Source organism: Rhinatrema bivittatum, chromosome 9 (assembly GCF_901001135.1).
Source record: "Rhinatrema bivittatum chromosome 9, aRhiBiv1.1, whole genome shotgun sequence".
Classification (NCBI taxonomy): Eukaryota; Metazoa; Chordata; class Amphibia; order Gymnophiona; family Rhinatrematidae; genus Rhinatrema; species Rhinatrema bivittatum.
In genome coordinates this window covers 186110183-186132153 of record NC_042623.1, presented here as the reverse complement: position 1 = coordinate 186132153, position 21971 = coordinate 186110183, and the positions used below count along the sequence as shown (strand labels likewise).

The 21971-nt window shown below is 44.0% G+C and overlaps 1 protein-coding gene across 1 annotated transcript in view; it reads left to right on the top strand.

Annotated features, from left to right (window-relative positions):
- MUC4 (mucin 4, cell surface associated) overlaps positions 1-21971 on the top strand; it is a 102025-nt gene that overhangs the window by 4928 nt on the left and 75126 nt on the right. The window contains exons 2-12 of the mRNA XM_029616199.1: positions 1272-1946; positions 4336-4469; positions 10053-10217; positions 11312-11467; positions 12570-12700; positions 13644-13738; positions 17275-17454; positions 18689-18838; positions 18968-19087; positions 21145-21347; positions 21435-21513. Coding sequence (XP_029472059.1) covers positions 1272-1946; positions 4336-4469; positions 10053-10217; positions 11312-11467; positions 12570-12700; positions 13644-13738; positions 17275-17454; positions 18689-18838; positions 18968-19087; positions 21145-21347; positions 21435-21513 — 2088 coding nt within the window. The remainder of the gene's footprint in view (positions 1-1271; positions 1947-4335; positions 4470-10052; positions 10218-11311; positions 11468-12569; positions 12701-13643; positions 13739-17274; positions 17455-18688; positions 18839-18967; positions 19088-21144; positions 21348-21434; positions 21514-21971) is intronic.

Below are 21971 nucleotides of genomic sequence, written 5' to 3'. Positions count from 1 at the left end.
TGGCTTTTGCATGCAAAGCAGCTCTTTAAATTAAGCTGTGTTGCGCCAGGTTTCCTGCACTATAGATAATGCATGGAATTTCAAATTCCATGCGTTATCTATGCATTAACCAGGTTTACCAGCCTAGTAAATGAGCCCCTTAGACAATTAAAAATGCTACAAAATATAATTAGGACCTGTATCATGATCATTACGAAAAGGGAAGAGAGCACATTATGTAAAATGTCAATAGCAAGTGGTCAAACAGAGGCTGGGTGGGGAATTAGGAAGTCAAAGACTGCTTTAGAAATTTGCTCAGGCAACCAGTACAAATATATGTTTTGCCTCAGGCATGCAAAGTTGCCAAAAAAAAAAAAAAAAAAATAGAAACCTTAAGAGAAAAACTCCCAGACAAATCCCTTTCCTGCTCACATGCGTGAATATTTGGTGCTCATTTAGCTGCGTTAATGATGTAACGTTTAGATGCCCAACAATGTTCTCCAAAATTACAAGTGGACGACTGAAGGAGACCCATCGAGCCTGCTGTCTAAATGTACGTGTCCCACACGAAAAGCAGCTGCTGAAACGTGCTCAGATTCTTGACTTTCCAACTGGGATATGAAAATGCATATTTTACCCAAGCCCTGACTAAAGGCCCTGATTCACTAAGGCCTTTCTCCCATTCTATGTCCATGGGAGAAATGCTTTGCTTAGTAGTAAAGGAGGCCCTTAGATTTTGAAAACTGAGCTCAGAGAGACTTGGCGCAGTGGTGTCCCAGCTGTCATCAAATGCAATTTTGTGTCTCTTCCCTTCCTTTGCCTGCTTCTTTCCTTTCACAGTTCCTCCGCTATTAAAACAATCATATAAACCTTGAACACTTAGATGATGGAAGGGTACCCCAGGCACTACTATTCATTTTTTCTCCCTATCCTTTCACTAATTCTATGATTGACTTGTAATATAAATACCGATTTTACACCAACTCTTACCTTGTATGTTCTGGTAACAGGAATCCTGAGCTCGTTTTGCACTCACCTGCTCTATTCACATATTATTATATATTAGTCCAATAAGCCAAAATCACCTGCAGCTTGTTGGTTGACTTTTATTTCTTTAAAATATAGAGTTTGATTACCATAAATATCAAATGAATGAGAATGTTCACATCCTTATATCCAAAACTGATTGTAACGTTGCACCAATTTGCTGTCACCATTGATGATGCACGTCAGTGCTCTTTTAACAGAAATAACTTAACAAATTTTATGTCTTGACTTTCTTCTGTGAACAGGTAGTATACCTACAGGATTCACCATCACAAATGGCAGCACCATTCAATCATCTGTCATAATTAATACAAGTACAACCCCCATCCCATTCACTTATGTTACACTCAGTACCAGTAGGACATCAGCTAATCCAGCCATAGTGGCAAGCACAACCCAAACAAATGTCACCTCTTCTGTCCCAGATGGACACATGACCTCAGTCACACCAGTAACAAACCCAGGCTTAGTCCCATTAAACAATGTCACATCTCCTGTGCCTGATGGTTACACGACTTCAGTCATACCAGCAACAAGTATACACTCCACTCCATCACATAGTATCACCTCTGCTGTGCTTGAAGGTCACACAACTTCAGTCACACCAGCAACAAACACAAACTCTATTCCTTCATACAATGCCACATCTGCTGTGTCTGGCTCTGCAAACACATTGCTTCCAAGTAGTATATCTGCTGTAGTACGTAATGAGAGCTCTACTCTATCTGAACGTCAGACAGTCACGGTGATATCTCATACTGCCACCAGTGGAAATGCAACACCAACCAATAATAACAATAGTATTATTGCAAGTACAACAATACAGTCATCCACTTCATCATCTACCAAGATAATCATCCCAACAAGAAAGGAGCAGCTTACAAGTACAAGAGCCTCTACTACAACAAATGCTTTCAACTGTAAGTAGAATAGATACTGTATTTCCCTTCCATTCAGGATGAGAAATGTTTATGAACAAACAACAAAAGCTATTTTGTAAAGGTATCAGGGAAAGGAGATGATGGAGGAATAACAAAGAGAGGGAGAATAACTGATTAAAAGAGAAGCAAAGATAAAGAAATGCTGGAGAAAGACCTGAGGCTTTCTTCCTTTGTAAGTCCTTTTAATATAAGAAAAATTCGTATTATATTTAACGTCATCACAAATCTACAATAGAATTTGTTCTGCTTTTTGGACGATGGTGAGGCAGCGGTATTGGCTACAGTTTTCATTTATTTGAGCTGGTCGTTTATTTTGTTGTAGATGTCTTGTGGACCCTTCTCAGTGTGCTGGCACTACAAATACCTAACCCGAACCCCCTAATGAACACAGAGGTTGATCTGCCTCTTCCCAGTAAAAGGTTCTCTTTAAGGTGGTGTGTGTTGGTATCAGTACTCTAATCAGGAGCCCAACTCGTTAATAAAATGAAAAGGCCCCAGTACAATGTCCGAGGAAGAGTCCTTGGGGTAAGCCCAGACGGTTTGCATCTTTTAGCATTGGTTAACCTAATAAAACTATCCAACTACTTTTATAACTAAGAAGAACCGCGGTGATACTGATTTGCAGCGAAGATATGTATAAGCTTAAAGACTGTGACATAGTACTGATGGCAGAAACAGACCAAATGATCCATACAATCTGTCCATCATGTTTCTTATGGTAATAAGTTACCTGACACTGTACAGATTACCTCCTTGTTACTGTTAAGGATAGCAACTGCCGCTCTGTACAGATTACCCCCTTGTTACTGTTAAGGATAGCAACTGCCGCTCTGTACAGATTACCCCCTTGATACTGTTAAGGATAGCAACTGCCGCTCTGTACAGATTACCCCCTTGTTACTGTTAAGGATAGCAACTGCCGCTCTGTACAGATTACCCTCTTGTTACTGTTAAGGATAGTAACTGCCGCTCTGTACAGATTACCCCCTTGATACTGTTAAGGATAGCAACTGCCACTCTGTACAGATTACCCCCTTGATACTGTTAAGGATAGCAACTGCCGCTCTGTACAGATTACCCCCTTGTTACTATTAAGGTAGTAACTGCCGCTCTGTAGAGATTACCCCCTTGTTACAGTTAAGGATAGTAACTGCCGCTCTGTACATATTACCCCCTTGTTACTGTTAAGGACAGTAACTGCCACTCTGTACAGATTACCCCCTTGTTACTGTTAAGGGTAGTAACTGCCACTCTGTACAGATTACCCCCTTGTTACTGTTAAGGGTAGTAACTGCCGCTCTGTGCAGGTTACCCCCAAGCCTTATATATTAACAAAGCAACATTTTTACTGGGCGAGGAGCCTTCTTGGAAATGTAGACAATGCTGCTTGATGTGGTCTGCTTTTGAACTTGGCCCTAGAAGCAGTCCCGGGCTTTTCCTCTTCTGTCTATGTATCAGTACCCCAGACAGTAAAAGTCGGAGCCCAAGTTGGTTGTCCTCTGAATCCAATTTCCCTTTTCCCCCCCATGCCATCAAAGTGGAGAGTGATATCAAAGAGGAGAGCAGTTGCATTAAATGCATCAAGGTTTAATGGTTAAGGGTAGTGATCCCCATACAAATTGTTAACAGCAGTAATTGCCATCAAGCAGGTTACTCCCATGGACCTTTTTCTTCATTTCCATTCTGCAGTCTTTAGGGATCCACAGGACTGGTCAGCACGACTGTAATAGATATGAAGTGCATGGCCTCAGTTAATCTCCAGGCAGAAGGTTCGTTCATTTCCCAAAACCTTCCAAAAAACCTATGATAAATTAATTAGCTTTCAAAATCTATTTGCAGCAAAATTTGAGATTTCATAAAAGCCATCAGTACTTTCAATTGGGAACACGTGGCACTTTTTTTTTTTTTTTCTCTGGCTTACAAAATGTTATATTTTACTGAGCTCCTGCCAAGCGTTTCCTAAAGGATGAATAGAATCACACTCTGTCAAGGTAGTTGTGATGTAAAATGCTATAACTTGTACCAGTGAATGTACATGTGCTATGTTGTACGTAGCAGCACAAATCCTCTGCCCTCTCTTATACAACAGTCAAAATCTGGAAGAGCCACCCAGAAGCTGGGGGTGAACATCATTTATTTATTTGAGGGCATTTTAAGGTGTATGGCAATATTTCGGGTTCTGCATCCATGGAGAGAAGTTGAATAGATTTTAAAGTCTTCTTTATCCCATAATGTTTCACAATTCAATATAGTCTCTCTCTCTCTCTCTCTCTCAATCTCTCTCAGTATTTAAATATGTAAAACAGAGATCTTTATTAAATGAAGTAATTGCTCACTGTCCATGAAAACTCTATGTTATTTGTTGCAGCTGTTGCGCTTTATCCGTATGGAAAGCAGACGGGCGACACAGAATTTGTTCAGAGGAAAGTCGATTTTAACTCGCGACTATTCAAACCGGAGATAGGATTCCCATTTGGGCAAAGGCTACGGAATTCTCTCTACGTGAGTTTGAATCGGTGTCATAAATATAATGAAGGCAAGATGTCAGTGTTTATTACCATAGGCATAAAAACCTTCCGGAATAAATCTGAATGAGGCCAGTATTCAAAAAAAAGCGGATAGGTCAAAAGTCAAGTTTTTTTTTGTGTGGGCAACTTTGGAGTTATGTGCACAAAAGCTGATTTTAGAATATTTTCCCTGTGCATACAACATTAGCCTGGACAATAAAGGGACGATCCAGGGGCAGGGGCTAAACTTTAACCAGTGAGTGCACATCCTGAATGCTCGCTGGCTAAAGTTACACACAAGTCTGGTTGGAAAAACAGCACAGCAGTCCTACCTTTATCCAAATGCCTTCAGCCAGAGACTTGTGTGTGTGTAAAGCCCGCTGAATATCCATGAAAAGTTATGCGTGTATTCTTTCCTGGAGAACTTTGTCACTCACCGGCTTACTGAATATTGACTTCTGAGTCCCTAAATTTAGTCGCCCAAGTTAGGTGCCTAACTTAAGCACCTATTTTCAAATTAACTTAGGGAACCTACATTTTCAGGTCAAAACTCACTTAGATTCAGGCCTGCTGCTCATTATTCTAGATTCACGCGCTTCAATTAGTTGCCTAGTGCTGCACATCAGTACTATGGTCCTAACTTTTTTTTTCTTGCCCTAACTCTACCTCTGTAGCCAGTGCCGCCCACTTTTTAGATTCCTAAATTTAGGGAATCAACGCTAGTAAATTTTCAGAAGGGCTCACTAAGACTAAACGCTTTGAAAGCCAGCATCAGCTTCTCTTGTGAAGATTGTACCTTCTCACAAAAACCATAAATTTGCAAACTTTCTAACTTACGTTCTTCTGAAAGGTGAGTTCGTTGGACAGATGCCTCTTACATCATTTGTCTCCATAGTCTTTATGGCACCACCTAAATCCTAAATTTTAGGATTATTGTATTAAGACTCAGACATTTCATCTTTTTTTTATCTTCACAAAGACGGGATGGTAACTTTCAGACTGGCACGCGGGTGCACATTTGTGCCCAGGGCTGTAGCTATTTTACAACACACGTGTGCACGCATGCTATAAAATAGTTCTGGCCGCGTGCACACGGGCGCCAAATTTAAAGTGGTTGCGTGCATGTGCGCGCAAATCCTGCTTCTACCACATAAGTTGGGCGTTTTTAAAAGTGGCGCATGCCAACGCGATTGCCAGTTAAACCAGTTTATCCCCAGTTCACCTGATTAAGGAGTAGGTCCTCCAAACCCGCCTAGTTTAATAACCTTCACTCCCCGCCCCCAGTTATCCCCGACCCTTAAATCACCTCACACATCTGCCTATTTTTCTTTATTTTATAACTTACAGTAGAAGTAAACTCACAGAGTAGAAGTAAACTCACACGGCAGGGCATCTGGGAGCGCACCCAGGTATGTAAGTATGTAGGCGCACATCTCTGATTCACGCCCCGAAATGCCCACCCCCCCTGCCCCTTTTTGAAAACTTTGTAGATGTGCGCGTTACAGGAGATACGTGCATGTACGGGCGGCTTTTAATATCTGCTTGGCGTGCTCGAGCCTTGACTTATTCGCGTATCCCCTAATTAACGCTGTGCGCATGTGTTCCGGGTTCAGACCGTGCACACTGGCATTCTGCCCGGGGGATCTGACCTGAGGTGCTTATCACCTGCGTGCACACAGGTCTAATTTGGGGGGGGGGGGGGCTTACCCAATATAGACACATATAGATACTGGGATTATACCTGGGGGTTTGAACCCAGGAGCTTATCCCCTGCTCAAAGAGCCACATGAAAACTTTGATTCAGCACATCACGGTTCCAGGTACTTAGGAAAGTGAGTTTATTTGAGCAATAGGAGGATAGAACAAATAAAATCAGATCATACAGAAGTAATGGTAGATAATGACAAAAAGCTTACGTTTGCAAAGGATTAGCTTGTGCTCTCTCGTCTAGAGGCGCACTCTCCCTCTCTCTCTCTCGCTGTTATTTCTCCTTTATGCACTAAAATGCTTGGGAAAGCAGCGGTGTTCCCTCCCTCTGTGTTCTTATCAATCTCAGGCGCAGCTGTGTGGCTTTCACTTTCTCTCTCAGGCGTCAGTATAAGTTAATTGCTTGCTTTCTCATCATAGACCTACTGGAATAACTAAAATAAACAGACTCTTGCCCTGTTCGAAAATATTTCACAGTGCAAGACAGTAAATAGGAGTTCACTCAGAGGTTGGCCTGTGACCTTCAGTCTGTGTCTGGGTGAAAACTCTGAATCCATATGGCCTATCCTCTATAGACAAGCTCAGCCAAAGTAAGGAAAACTGACTCCAACAGTGTGCAGTTCACAAATTGAGGAGTGACACTAGATATATGATGGAGAAGCTTGGGGTAGACGGGCTGCCTTTCTTAGCCCTCTGCAGCAGTGGTGTAGCCAGAATTGATTTTTTGGGTGGGCACAAGGTTAACATGGGTGGGCTGTAGGCATGCAGGTCTATTAGTTGTTTTTTACTGATAAATAATGCCAAATTATGTAGAACAGCATTCACATCTACGCCTAAGTATAAGGTCTACTTAATGATACAAACATAATTCACGGTGATTTGTGGTACTTTACCCTTCTTATTATTATGATTTTATACACTGCTACTACCTTCCATAAATTTTGAGAGAGCGGTTGTGTTGCTTATATTTAAATTGCTAACATCTCAAAAAATATACATATTTTTTACCTTTGTCGTCTGATCTTTGTATTTTTCTAATCAGTTGGTCCTGGTCTCTTTTTCCCATTTTTTCCCTTGTAGCTCATTTCCTAATTCCTTTTCAGTGTCTTTCTTCTATTACTGTCTTCTTCCCTTCCACACACACACACACACTTTCTCTCACAGACTCCCCCTCACACACTCAAGCTCTCACTCTCATATGCTCTCCCCCCCCCCCCACACACACACAAGCTCACATTCTCTGCAGACACACATACAAGCTCTCACTTTCTCACCCCTCCCCAGGCTTATATTCTTATGAACACACAGACGCACATCCAGGCACCCATTCTCACCCACACACATAAACCCAGACTCACATTCTCACCCACAAACCCATGCTCCCAGTCTCACCCACACATACACATATTCAAGCTCCCATTCTCATCCATACATATACACATTTAAGGTCCCATTCTCACCCACACGTACACACATTCAAGCGCCCATTCTTACCCACATATTCAAGCTCCCATTTTCACCCACCCACACAAACCCAGACTCCCATTCTCACCCATATATACACACATTCAAGCTCCCATTCTCACTCATACACAAACCCAGACTCCCATTCTCACCCACACATACAAACATTCAAGCTCCCATTCTCACCCACCCACAAACCCAGGCTCCCATTCTCACCCATACATACACACATTCAAGCTCCCATTCACCCACATATTCAAGCTTTCATTCTCACCCACATACACACCCAGTTTTCACCCCCCCCCCACACACACACACTCCCATTCTCATCCACACATACACATTCAAGCACGTGCACAGCTTGAATGTGTATGTGTGGATGAGTGCGCCATCACTGCACACATGGGGAAGCGCTGCTGCGGCCGTATGGCCAACAGATCTTCCTGTTGGGGGGGGAGCGGAAGCGCCGCGCACAGCTTCCGCCCGAAGATAGCAGGAGTCCGGTGGCAGCAGGAGAGGCAGCTGATCTTCCTGCTTTGGGGGAGGAAGTGGAAGCTGTGCGCGGCGCTTCCGCTCCCCCCCCCCCCCCGAACAGGAAGACCGGTTGGCCATACGGCCGCAGCAGCGCTTCCCCATGTGTGCCGTGATGGCGTGCGAGGCGTGGGTTCTCTTGTTCGCTGTCACGGGGATGGGATCCCGCGACAGCCTTGCAGTTCCGGTGCCAGTTGGGTGGGCCTGGGTCTAAGTTGGGTGGGCACCTGCCCACCCAGGCCCACCTGTGGCTACGCCACTGCTCTGCAGAAGCCTGTTTTGTACCTTGATGGGAGTTAATGCGACTGAATGCTCAGCCATGATTAATATGACTGCAGCCATGAGAGGAAAATCCTGGCTCTCGTTTTGCACTTCCCTCAGCATGTTTCTTTAGCATCAAATAATAATTGCAGTCCTGAATTGTTAAAAGTTCAAAAGGAAACATGGTCACATATTATCAGAAGTTCAGAGCTACCTTAGATTGTGTAAAATAAAAATCAATTTAGAAGAACAACAGCTAGGGCGCTTGGCACCCACATCACTGTGGGTTTTAGGTGGGACGGCTCAGGGGGCTGTGCGGGTCCTTTGAGGCTCGGTGTGTCTGGGTAACATTGCTTTCATCGGAATTCTGTCTAGTGTAATAAAGGATACAACAGAAATTTGGGAAAGTTTAACTGAGCATTTTTCCTGTAAGCGGCTACATTGGTTGGCCATAATCTAATCTATATCCTCTATTGTATGTAATCGTGGCATGAAGGATATTTCGGGTGCACAGAATAGACAGGATCTCAGTTTAAGGATTCATCTGGAATAGGTCAGCAGCATTAGTGTCCACATTTGGGGCATTGGTTCGGTATTTATTAAGAGGATGAGCGCAAACCACACTTTTTGAAGCCCCTGATTTTCCCCAGCAAACACTGGTCGTGCTGAAAAAAAGCTGCCTAATTTCTGAGATCTTACAGAATCGGAGCTCACCTTTGTGTGGCCCTAGGTTTATAGGGCCTGTGATGATTCAGTCCAAATCCCCATGGCAGATGCTTATTATATCACAGAAAACACCATTATTAGCATCATTGTGTCTATCACCAGTTCTCAACCTACTTGGTAGTTTTAGTGGAAACAGACATTGCATTTGACACGGAGCTCCCCGTACACCCATGGGTGCACCCTATGCTGGCAGGGCAAGGTTAAGGAGGCCTATGCAGCAATTGTACCTGCTCTATTGATGATTTGAGAATGTAAATGTTTAGTGATGTTAATTGTCCATTGTCCATGGAGGTTAACGTCACAAAAACTGGGGTAAAATATATGGGTGAGAGCAATGTCATTTTTTTTACGATAATCACAGTGGAAATGCTGAAACAAACAGCATAAAACAGACAGACATCATGACCAAAAAGGTTTTAAGCCAGCAGTAAAGCAGTCCATCATATTGTGGACAGTTGTTTTAACCGGGGAAGTGATTCATAAATGTTTTAAATAATTGGATTTATAATCTAGGGATGTGCATGGAAAAAAGTGGGTTTTTTTTTTTTGTTTTTATGTTTGTTTTTTTTTGAGGGGGGGGAAGTGTTCAGTTTGTTTAATATTTATTCCATTTTATTTAGGAAAAAAACAACAAGAACTGGTCCCCCGGACCACTTACTCCTTCCACAGGAGTCTCCAGTGTTGAAAGGGGCATGCGTGATCTCCAGTCATTCCTGTCCCATTGACTCCCAGTTCAAAAATGGCACTGGTCAGCCCTGAAGCCAGCACATTGTTGTACACTCAGGGGAAGCCGCTGCTCAGGATGAGTCACATGCTCCATCTTTCTTGATTCCGTTCAGTAATAATTTTATTGACTTATGTTTGTTGTTTTTTTATTTTCAATTTTTAGTATACAGACAACGGGCAAATCATTTTCCCGCTTTCAGACAATGATATCTTTTCCTACAGTAACCCACCTGCCGGTGGGTTTCAGAATGGATTTAAGACAGCAATGGTCGCTGCTTTTTGGGATGATGCTGATTTCTCCAAGAACACTGGAACTACTTATTACCAGGTCGGTTTTTCTTCAGTTACAGGAGTCATCATGAAACTTAAATATTTTATGATTGGGAACTGTATGTATGTCAAGAGTGGTTTTCATAAACGTGCCCATTTGTGGGTGTACATAAACGGATGAATTACTCTTGTAAACTGCCCTCTCTGAGTTTATCTTGAATGATAGGCACACGTTATGTGTTCTGCTACCGAGCAGCCACATCATCCACATATAGGGTAGGAGGATCTGTCCCCTATGGTGATGGGCTTACATTGCGTGCATTGCTTTCTCAGTCCATATGAAGTCACCTCTCACACCGGCGCAGCAAAAACAAATCCTGAGGCAATGCTGTTCTTTCTGCTTGGGTCGATCACAGCCTCATTTCGTGTGGCGTGTTCAATGTGAGGAACTGCTTTGATATTTTCCCATTCGTACATTGAGTATCTTTTCCTCGTGTATATTTCTAAGTGCGCTGTAAGTTTCCTCCTGCGTGAAGAATATTTCTTCCAACACTCCAGGTTGCACTTTGGTGTGTACACACACACTCACACTCACACACACTCACACACACACACACACTCTATCAGTTTGCTCAAAATCTTTTGCATAGTAATCCTCTTCAACGCCTACTACTATACCCATTGTAGTATACAAATCATTCAAATGCTACAAGCGTTCTACTAGTATGTGTGCATACATATCTTGGCCAGTAAATCACATTTTATTACATACTAAATGTACCAGTGTTTAACAACAGAACCATCTTCAGGTTGAAAGCAATACAAAGATGGCTGTTAAATTGTTAAAATTTAGTCAGTTGATATGACTCTTTTCCCTTGGCATGAGCACTCAGAATATGCCATTTTGTGGTTTAGCTGTACTTATAATCAGTTTTTCTGGACTGTCAACCAAACAGTGGCACGCCACCAGTCTCTTGTACAAAAGAGACAGCTTCCAGTTTTACAGCTGCTCTGCTGGCTTTTGCCTCAGATCTCTTACATGGTGCACAGCCTTACTTACATAGTCACGTCCATCGGCACTTTGTGAGACCTAGGAACGTTTAAAGTGCACTTTAACTGTTCATCTCTGTTTCTGTTTTCTGAAAATCCCAGGAGTACAATGCTGTAAACTCTGCGGGGAACGCGGTTGTCCGAGATGTGGAAAGTAAGATTCGGAAATACATGACCACTTCCTACACGGCTGAATGGACTCTTAAGATTACATGGGAAAATGCGCCGGCTTACCCAGCAAGGGTCAACGATGCTCAGGTAAGCGCACACACCCATCAGCGTGAGGGCCAGGGGGATTACGCTGTAAACACTGCAGGATTTTGGTGCTTCTCCTAGAAACACCGTCTCACTTGTTGGGCAACTCATGCAATACTTAACATTTTTTTTGCACACTAGAACAATCTCTGTACTGTAGTGCTCTTTTTTTTTTTGTTCTTATTAAAGGTCATAGCAATGGGTTTGGTTAAAGTTCAAATTTACAAAACTAAAAAAATTCCACATCTGCATTATTTGTTTACTTATGAACATGTTTTTTTTTTGCCAGGTTTGGTCTCAAAGTGGATTGCAGGAATTAGCACTATAACATGGTTAAGTGTAGTTAGCCCTGAGTGCCACTGTATGGCCTATGGAGCATGTGTGGGGGTCGGCTGGGGAAAGGACTAGTTGAAGAGCCTTGCCTTGGCTTTTTTTTCCGGAAAGTGAGGTAGTTTGGTTGCTGGCGGACAGGATTAGGAATGCCATGCTCAGCAATTGCAAGTTCAAGTAATAATACACATTTCATTACACGTTAATACTAAGAGTGACACTAGTCAAAATTACTACTGGTGAGGAATAGGCTTATTAAACTTTGCTCTAGGAGCTCCGTAGTCATAAAATAATTGGGAAAAGGTTACCCTACTGGGTGGCCCCCAGTTTTTTATTTTATTTATTTATTTCTAAAATTTACGGGCTGCCTACACACAGCTCTAAGACGGCTTACAAAAGTTTACATTCATAAATAAAACAAAGCAAAAAAATAGATAGAACACATCCAAAGTCACCGGAGAACCGGAGTTAGCCACTGACCCTCTGTACGACTTTGGACAAGATATCGTTCCTTCCCCTACTTGCATTATTTAACCTTTCTCTGTCTTCTCTCTCCGGAGCTCCTCACAACTCTAGAATTAGCTGTAACAGAGCAATCATAAATCACTGAACATACAGTACTTATTAGTTATGATAATGGAGTTATACTATTTGGATTTCCAGTTCTTTGGGATGGGGATCCCAGTACTATAATATCTTTCTGGTAGAGAATGCAATCAAGGAAAGGGATTATCGCTGGTTTACGAGATATTTTAGCATCGTTACTGCTCTCTAGACGAACACCTACCAGGCTGTGCTGACGACAGACGGTGAGGCATCGTATGTCCTGATCCTGTTCAAAGACGGTGGGATGAACTGGAGCGTCGCGAACCGTGCTGCCACAAACGTGCTGGTGGGCTACTCGAGGTAAAATCTTGCACTGCCATTGGCTGATACGGAGGCGGGCTAATGATTACATCTGCAGCATTGCTATTTCAACCCCTTCCCTACCTTCCTGAAAAAGAAACATAATGCATTTTGTGAGCTGGTGCCAGGAACGTCTGCCGGGCAGCTGGTGTGGATAGATATGGACTGATAACGCTGTGCTGGAAGATGGGACGTCTCTGCCGGGAAACCAGATTCACCCTCTGAATGCAGAAACTAGAGACGTTCACTCCATCAGCAAAGGCTTAAGAGCATTTAAAAAAAAAAAATTGTGTTTTATTTTATAACTCGAACTTTAAAAAAGCCATTAGTTTCCTTGGTAAAAGGCTTTCCTCTCTGTGTGATTGTCATTGGTTACTACTGGATGCCCCTTCACCTTTGGCAGTAGGTCCTGCTGGTAGGAGGATTATTCTACTCTTTCCAAAGGAAGTGTCCAATTATGGATGATCCCCCAACACCGCACAGCACAGGATTTATCTTCCAAAGAGTTTCCTCGAAAACTTGACATTACAAGATATTTTAAGTAGGAGAAAGATTAGTTATGTTAATTTTCCTATTTGTTTTCGTTTAGTGACAAATGAAGGCTTGGATCTCCTCACTTCTGAATTGTTCATTTGCTCAATAATTTTAACTTGTGCAAATAATTGAGCCCTTTCTGTACGTACTATGCTACTTTTCCATCTGCCATGGCATGCAGAAGCCTATGTTCTGTGGCAATGGTAGGTTTCAAATTATGGGATCAATTTTCAAAAAATACTCAGTGTTTCATATCCGCATCTGCCTCCCCGTGTTATACGTACATGCAAAATGTGAGCAAACCAAGAGGCCTAACATTACAATGGGCTTCATTTCTGTCATATAAGATTACTAACAGGCTTTGAATTATCCATATTCTTGCATTTTCCATTCTTTTTTCTTTCTTCAGTGGCGAACCAGACGGCTTTTTCAGAAATGATGACTTGACCCAAAGGCCTCCAGCTGAGAAATATCGGCCAGCAAACTTCAAAGGCTTTAATTCCGGTATGGTATTCATACATCGGGGAGCCCTGTCGTAGGGGTCGTTACAGAGCTGGGCGATTGACTTCACCAGCCGGAAATTTTCTTGGGATCTTTAATTGCTGTGATTCTCAAGGTCCAATCCAGTGTTTGATTTCTGACGATTATTGTGGAGAAGGAGACCTTGTACTTCTGTGAGGGACTTATGGAAAAACAGTAAAACAAAACCCCTCACTAAAGTCTCCACCTCCATGAGCATACACTCCTAACCTACCAGGGTTTTTGCACTTACTTAGTTACGGGCTGATTCAGTATGATGTGCACCGTTAGCCCCCGTTTGGCCGTGCATTTTCGATGCGCTATTTTTACCCCTTATACAGTAAGGGTTAATGGCGCGTGGAAAACGCGCGGCCAACCCTCCCGAAACTAATAGCGCCCGCAACATGCAAATGCATGTTGATGGGCCTATTAGTTATTCCCACACGATCCAGAAAGTAAAATGTGCAGTGAAGGCAGAAGTTAATTTTGGCTGGCACCGGGCTGCTTTTCTGTACACCCTCCGACTTAATATTTATTTATTTAACGTTTTTTTTTTATATTCCGACATTCGTTAGAAACATCACCATCGGTTTCCATAAAACAATAATGCAGCCAACAGGGCTTTACAGTGTAACTGATGTTAAAACAGGGGAAGGGGAGTGGAGGGGGAATGGGAAAATTAGGGTATAGATAGTATTACAGAATGAAATTTATGTACAATCATTGGAGGAGCGAAACTATTAAGTACAGTTATTAAACGGCAATATGTACAATCAATAAGAAGACAAAAGTACAAAAGAGGCAGAGATATATTAAGTGTAGTTGTTAAACTAGGGGGCTAGTATGGGAAGGGAAACTGCAAAAGGGGGATATGATAGAGGTCTTTAAGATAATGAGAGGTCTTGAACGAGTAGATGTGACTCGGTTGTTTTCACTTTCGAATAATAGAAGGACTAGGGGGCATTCCATGAAGTTAGCAAGTAGCACATTTAAGACTAATCGGAGAAAATTCTTTTTCACTCAACGCACAATAAAGCTCTGGAATTTGTTGCCAGAGGATGTGGTTAGTGCAGTTAGTGTAGCTGGGTTCAAAAAAGGTTTGGATAAGTTCTTGGAGAAGTCCATTAATGGCTATTAATCAATTTTACTTAGGGAATAACCACTGCTATTAATTGCATCAGTAGCATGGGATCTTCTTAGTGTTTGGGTAATTGCCAGGTTCTTGTGGCCTGGTTTTGGCCTCTGTTGGAAACAGGATGCTGGGCTTGATGGACCCTTGGTCTGACCCAGCATGGCATGTTCTTATGTTCTTATGTACGTTGGAAGTAAAGTGAATAAGTGGCAGTTAAAGTTTTTGCAGGGTGAGAATTGAAACACTGAGAAAGGGGTAAGACAACTGTTGAATTCGAAAAATGCCAGGGGGGAGGAGAGTGTCAGGTGTAGGCCTGCATGAACAGCCTTAATATCATAGCGATATTAAGTCGGAGGCCCCAAAAATAAAAAAATTAAAAATCTAAAAAAAAAAAAAAAAGTAAAATCTATGCACGGCCCGCGGGTTGGAAGACGGACGCTCAATTATGCTGGTGGCTTCGACAACCGACACCGGTAAAATTAATTTAAGCGTTGTCTGTCAAACCCGCTGACAGCCGCCGCTTCTGTCAATAAGGAGGCGCTAGGGACGCGCTAGTGTCCCTAGCGCCTCCTTTTTACCGCAGGCCCTCATTTGCATAGCTTGGCTTAGTGAATCGTGCGCCCAGGAGAGCGGCCTGGGCGCGCGTCGGCAGAGCAGGCGCTCGCCGGCTCTCCCACGCGGTTTACCATATCGGCCTGACAAACAGAAAGACAAAAGTAAGGACCAGAGTCTGCAAGGGGAACACGTGCCTGCTGGGCCGTGACCTTTCTAGGCAATCTTAGACCGCCAACAGATTGTCAGAAGGCGGGAGCAAACTCGAACTTATTGCATGCAGCTGGATTCTGGCACAAAGAGACAGTTTCCTTACAGAGATGTCCGAGCCAGTCCGAGCTGTTTGCATTCCCTTTAAAAGCTGGGATTTTAGTGCCAGGGTGCATAGGTGAGCTGAGCTGTTTGCAGAGATGGGGGGGGGGGGGGGGGGGGGGGGGGGGGAATGACTGCATTGCGAGGATATACTGGAGAAGGAGGGAGAGAGACAGAGGATTGGATCAGAAGTTGTGCTGGCCATCTCAGAGCCCAAGAGGCGTTCCTGAGAGTCAGCTGTAGGAAAATAAAATAAACAAGGAGGTTAACTTTCCCTTGCAACCTTGAGTGGCCCCAAACGTTTCTGGACATGGACAAGGCAACAGATTTGACAATTCAGCCCTAGGAGTAACAAGGGAACATTTCCCACACCCTATAGAGAGAGGATTTGTCTGGATAAATGTTTGAAATTTGAAGTGGCACCAGGTTCGTAGCTGGAGCTCGCTTCTGAATGACAGACTATTGCACAAGACTGTGGTCTTTTCTTTCTCTTGGTGTTTTATTATGGGTGCACAATATCCTGCCATTCCCTCTGGTTTACGTCATGCTTGCTCCGTTATTGTTCAGAGGAAAAAAATTCCTGTTGCGTTCTCGAGTGATCGTCTTATGTTGTTTTGCCTCTTAGTTTTCTTAAATGCCTTTTTAAGTAAAAGCTTCATTTTACATTCTGTGTGGGTGTGGTTTTCTGATTGCGGTGGCAGCCATCCGGGCGATCAGGTGGATGGGGGGTTCAGGAGACACAAGGGGGGAGTACCCCACAGCTGGGAGGGCGTGGGCACGCCGGCATCGTCTGTCCCCACTTTGATCCCGAAGCTGCAAACCAGTGGGGCTCTCGTTTATAGCGGGGGACCCACTGGGTATCTTGTGCGCCTGTTTCCCCCCTCCCTGTTTCACTGTAGAACCTGAGGGGGGCGCTCACTCCACAGTTGCTGTAGTAGTCCTCCCCCACCCCCCCGAATATGTAGGACTAAGGGCCAAGGAACAAGATGAAGGCGAGACCTTTTTTATTGGACTGGATCATTACGAGCTTTCAAGAGCTAAACTCCCTAACCCGATGAAGAGAGCGCAGTTCTCGAGAGCTCGTCTCAGGTGTCCGGAGTCGCTCTGCGGATCTTTATTTCTACACTCGGGGAGGGCAATTTTCAGTGGCCGGAGGGCCCCGCAAGCTGATTTTCAAAGGAAAACTCCCCTGCAGAATTTCCCTTTGAAAATCCCGTGCTGGACCTGAGCCATGGGGTGGGGGCGCATTTACCCCTCAAACCTTGCATGGCGTAGCGTACGCCGGATAAGTCAGCGAACAGCAGGTGGCGGGAGGATGGAAAATGAGATCCCTGAGCTTGCCGTTCTGCTCCCCCGCCTCCAGTGCCCCACCTGTTTTCCCACGTTGAGGGCCTTGGGGGGGGGGGGGCAATTTTCACAGGGGCCCCCTTTTCCAGGAGTGAAAAACTGGGTATTTGCCCGCGGAAGCCCCTTGGGAACTGAATGTAGTAAAGTCTTCTCTTACGTGTGCGTTTGTGTTTTACAGATTTACGCGGGCTGTGGATATATAAGTTAGCTCTCGCCGCCCCGGTTAACTACAGGCTGAAGTGCCAGAAATGGCTGAACGTGCAGCCGAACCCAAGAGCCTGGAATGCCGGCCTGCTCCCCTGCCCCTGTTCCTACTGGCAAGGACAATTCGATTTCCGATTCTGGAGGACGAGAGCAGGTACACGGGGGAGGGGGTCGGGCGGTACGCTTAAGCTGTCCAGGAGGGCTCCGGCGAATCACGGCCGCAGGCAGAGCCCCCGAGTCCGACTTCATCGCTGTCTCAAGCTCGGCTTTTTTAAAAATTTCGGATTTTGAGCTTTCTTGTCTTGTCAAGACTTTTGTGCTGACGCGTTGTATTCCTTCCCTGCAAGGATCTGGACCATGGTCCAGTTTTTGCTAATGGATTCTTTCTTAAGTAAAATGGTAGGAGAATCCTTTACTTTATCTTATGCCATGCACTCTCTATACTTTGAAATTTCAGTGTGATACTCCTGACTTGCAAAGTCACCCCCCGCACATAAAGCTCTGGGATTTATTTGCACTTCTGAATGAAGTTGGAGCAAACTGTTCAGTCATAACTGTTATTTTTCCATTGTACAGCGCTCGGATGAAAAGGCTGTTTCACCACTGCTCTTTATTAAGATTTATCCTGCACCGAGGGCCCAACGTGATAAAATGTGTACTAGGCTGGGTGATGCTTTCTGTGCGTACGGTTTTACTCCTGATTTAAGGAGGGGTCTGGTGCACAAAAAGTGTGCACAAACGTGAATAAATCTGTAAGTACAGATTAGCGCTCCTCCCTGCAAATCCCACGCTATTCAAGGAGATTATTACTCCCCCAATGCAGAGAGGTGTCTGGGCTTAACCCGTGTTTTCTTAATGCTGGAAACTTAACGCCTGGTCAGAGGTGGGATAAAGTGCCCGGGTCTAGTGTAAGCCTATGGGACTGAACCTGGAAGTCATGGCGCAGGGATCCTGTATTTGGGATTTATGATCATAAAACACAGTTTGCACCTAAATCACGTTTTCTGCATGCTAAAACTGCCTTTGCATGCACATTTTCGGGTTAGCAAGCTTTTTTAAACTCCTGATGCATTAGCATACCATTAGCTCACTGCATCAGACATGAACTCTTTTTCTTATAGTGCATGAGTAAAGAAAATGCCTGCTGAAGCTGCGTGCACATTACTCACTCACGTCTTACTGTATCGGGGCCACAGAAAGCTGGGTATGTGGTGCGCGTGTGGTTTTTGTGTCTGTTTGGAGAGGGGGAGAGCTTTCCAACGTGTCAAGCACACGACTCGTGATGAGCATTTAAAGGTCCCTCTCCACTGTCCTCAATAAGAACATCTGGATGGACGGGAACTTGTCTGAAGGGACTTTAACAAGTTTTCTCCGGCTTTTTTTTGCAGGCCAGTTTAGCAGCAGCGTGCTGCTCCGCAGTACGTTCCCCAACTGGTATAACGCAGGGGTGCGCTGCTTGTACAACCGCAGAAACCAGCTGCTGCAGGGCTACCAGGAGAGAACCTGGACATTTTCACCCCATATCCTGTCGGAGAATGGTGAGCAGAAAGCTTAAAATCCACTCCCTGTCTTCGGGAGCAAGGCTGGACGCTAAGGCTCTGGCACAGAGGCTATTGTGCTGCATTGCTGTAACCTTTTTTTTTTTTTTAATTTTCATTCTCCTGCAGATCCAGAATTGGAGGCGTACGACTGGTGCTGCAACAGAGTGGATGACCCCGGATTCTGTGCCAGATATAGCCAGAGGAGACCCAGTATAGGCTGCAGTGGATACAGACCATTATTCCCTGGTCAGCCTTCCTTCCTGTATTGCAGGAATGACATACAGCATATGTGCAGTCAGATGTATATATTTACTCACCCCAGCTTACAGACATAAAATATTTTCTTTCATTCTCTAGCGGATATATTAGAAACATAGAAGATGATGGCCGAGAAGGGTGGTAAGGCCTGTACAATCTGCCTTCCTGGTGCAGGACCATCGACCTCACTTAATTTCTGGCTTTTCTTTACTTCTTTGCTTGGAAATAAAGGTCAATAAACAAACAAACAAACAAAAAAAAATATATATATATGAAAAGAGATACTTTATTATTGGATTAATGTAATACATTGTTGACTCGCTTTTGGGAATCAACACTCCTTTCTCAAAACCAAAACCTGTTTTGACCCGAGGAAGGGGGGGTGTTAACTCCTGAAATCTAGTCAAGAAATGTGCCAGGCTTTCTTCCTCGCCGCGAACGGAGCGTGTGCCGCGGGATGCGCTCCGTTCGCGTCATGCCAGGGTCTCCTCTGCTATATTCTGCCTGTTCCGCGATGGCCGCTGTCCTTCGTACCTCTGGTGTGTTTACAGCACCATCTATCAGCGGGCTGCAGAACATACGCGAGCACTGACGGACACACTCCAAGCCCGATATATTATGAATATTAGAGAGGAGACTGAACATATTACAAGCGAAAACAAAAGTGAAAAATGTTTCTTTAAGGTTCACTAATGAAGCCGAGAGGGTATGTAGTTTTTATCTTTATGTCGAACTAGTAGTGGGAACCCTTTGGGAATGACTGCCAAAAAAGCTCTGAGCTGAGTTGTTTCAAAAAAGACATATTTTATATTCTGATAGTTAACACAACACTTGCAAGGGCAGCGTAAATCGAATTTAGCTCCCATTTGTAAAACTTCAGGTCTCATGGACAAAAAAATGTTTCCTCCTAGTTTGTGTAACTTTTACCAAATCAGGATATATCCAAAGTTTCTGGCCGAAGAAAAATGACTGCCTGTTGCGAAAAAATTGTTTCAAAATATTATTACGATCCATCAGGAAGGCAAACGATACTAGTAAAGATCTTCTTTGGATAATCTCCTCTTCCTGGGATAACTCCAGAATTCTTGATATATCTAAAGATATAGATGGCTGTGCTAAATCCTCTTGGGCTGCGTGATTTCCTTGTGTAAACTGTGGAAGGTAATACATTTTTGTAACGACGGGCACTGCAGCCTCTTGGATTTTTAATACTTGCTGAATATACTTCTTGAAAAGTTCCAAGGGAGAGACGAGATTGACCGCTGGAAAATGTAAGATTCTTAAGTTGTGTGCTCTCAAAGCGTTTTCCAATCTTTTATTATGGATTAACTCAGTCTTAACCAAATTCTGTTGGATGTTTTCCACAGCAGAAATTCGTTGGCCCATATCTTCTAGTTTTAAATTATATGTTGTTATCAAATTAGTGTTAACCAAAACTTGATTTTTAGTTTCCACTGCCACTTGAGATAATGCTGATAGAGAAGTTTTAATAGACTTTAACACAGTCCATAAGCCTTCCATAGTCATTGATTCTGGGCAACTTTGGCTTAATTCAGATCCCAGAGTATTAGGAGAGGCCTTCCCCAAGCCCACACTACAGCCTGCTCCCAACCTCATACCTTGGTCAGTTGTTATAGTCGACACAGTAGTTCTTACTACTTTGGATGGGGGTAGATCGATTCTGTCCTCTTTCCTTAGAGGGCTCATCCCAGCCGGATCGCGAGGTCCCCCGTTCTCAGCCGAGGGTATCTGCCGTTGCAACTGCCCAGAAGCTCCCCAGCCTACCTCCGGGGACGTCTTTGCAGTCGCTGGGTTCTCGATTCCCTCGTAGCAGGGAGGGGCTGGTCTGTTTGGCTCGCCGGGACTGAGCGTGGTAATCCAGGGTCAGGGGAGAGGGTGCTCACTCTAGTACCCCTGCTCCAGCGACCACGTCTGAACCACATGGTTGGTGAAGAATCCCTCGATGCAGGGCTGTAAAAGGGTCCAAGGCAAGAGAGCTGGAAGTCAACCCTCTCAGTTTCGGTCTCTTTTTACTTTTGTTACAGGATGGATGTATGGGGATCCTCACATTACGACTTTAGATGGGTTAAGTTACACCTTCAATGGGCTTGGAGATTTTACTCTCTTGAAAGCGAGTGACCCAGATTCTTCATTCATATTCCAAGGCCGCACAGTCCAGACGGGCACTGCAAAAGCCACAAACTTCATGGCCTTTGCTGCACAGTACATTGCCAGCACGACTAATACAGTGAGTACTGCAGGTGCACTTTGAGGAAGCGACGCAGGGCACTGAATAACGTGCTAATGACCGCTCTTCCCATGCTTTGCTTCACAGGTTGAATGGATCTTGGAGAAGGATGATAATATCCGAGTGTTACTGAATAACCAAAATGTGGCATTTAACTATTCAGAAGGTACTACTCAGTTTCATTGCTTCTAATGGGACAATTTAATTTAAAATGCCTTTTGGCATTAATAGCCTGCCCTCTCTCTTTCTTTGCTTTTTTCATTCCTGCAGGTTTGTCTCTGTGTCCAGTTGCCACGTGACACTCGTGTACCTTTCCTCCTCACTTGAGTTGGAAGTACAGTTGACACCGGTTTAAAACTGGTCTTTGCTCTCTCTCTCTCTCTCTCTTCTCATCTGCCTCTCTTTGCAGTATCTGCTGGTCTATCCGTAGCATTTATCACTGTTTTAGTGCACATGGAAGTCACCTGAGAGACGAATAGTCTGGGCCATGCACCTGTGGATTCCACTATTCAACCCTATATTATTAAGCTTGGTATTAAAGTGTTCATTGTTGCTAAACCTTTTGTCTTCAAATGGGCTTATTTTCCCAAGTTTCAACATGAATCTACCACTTGCCTTTTTGAC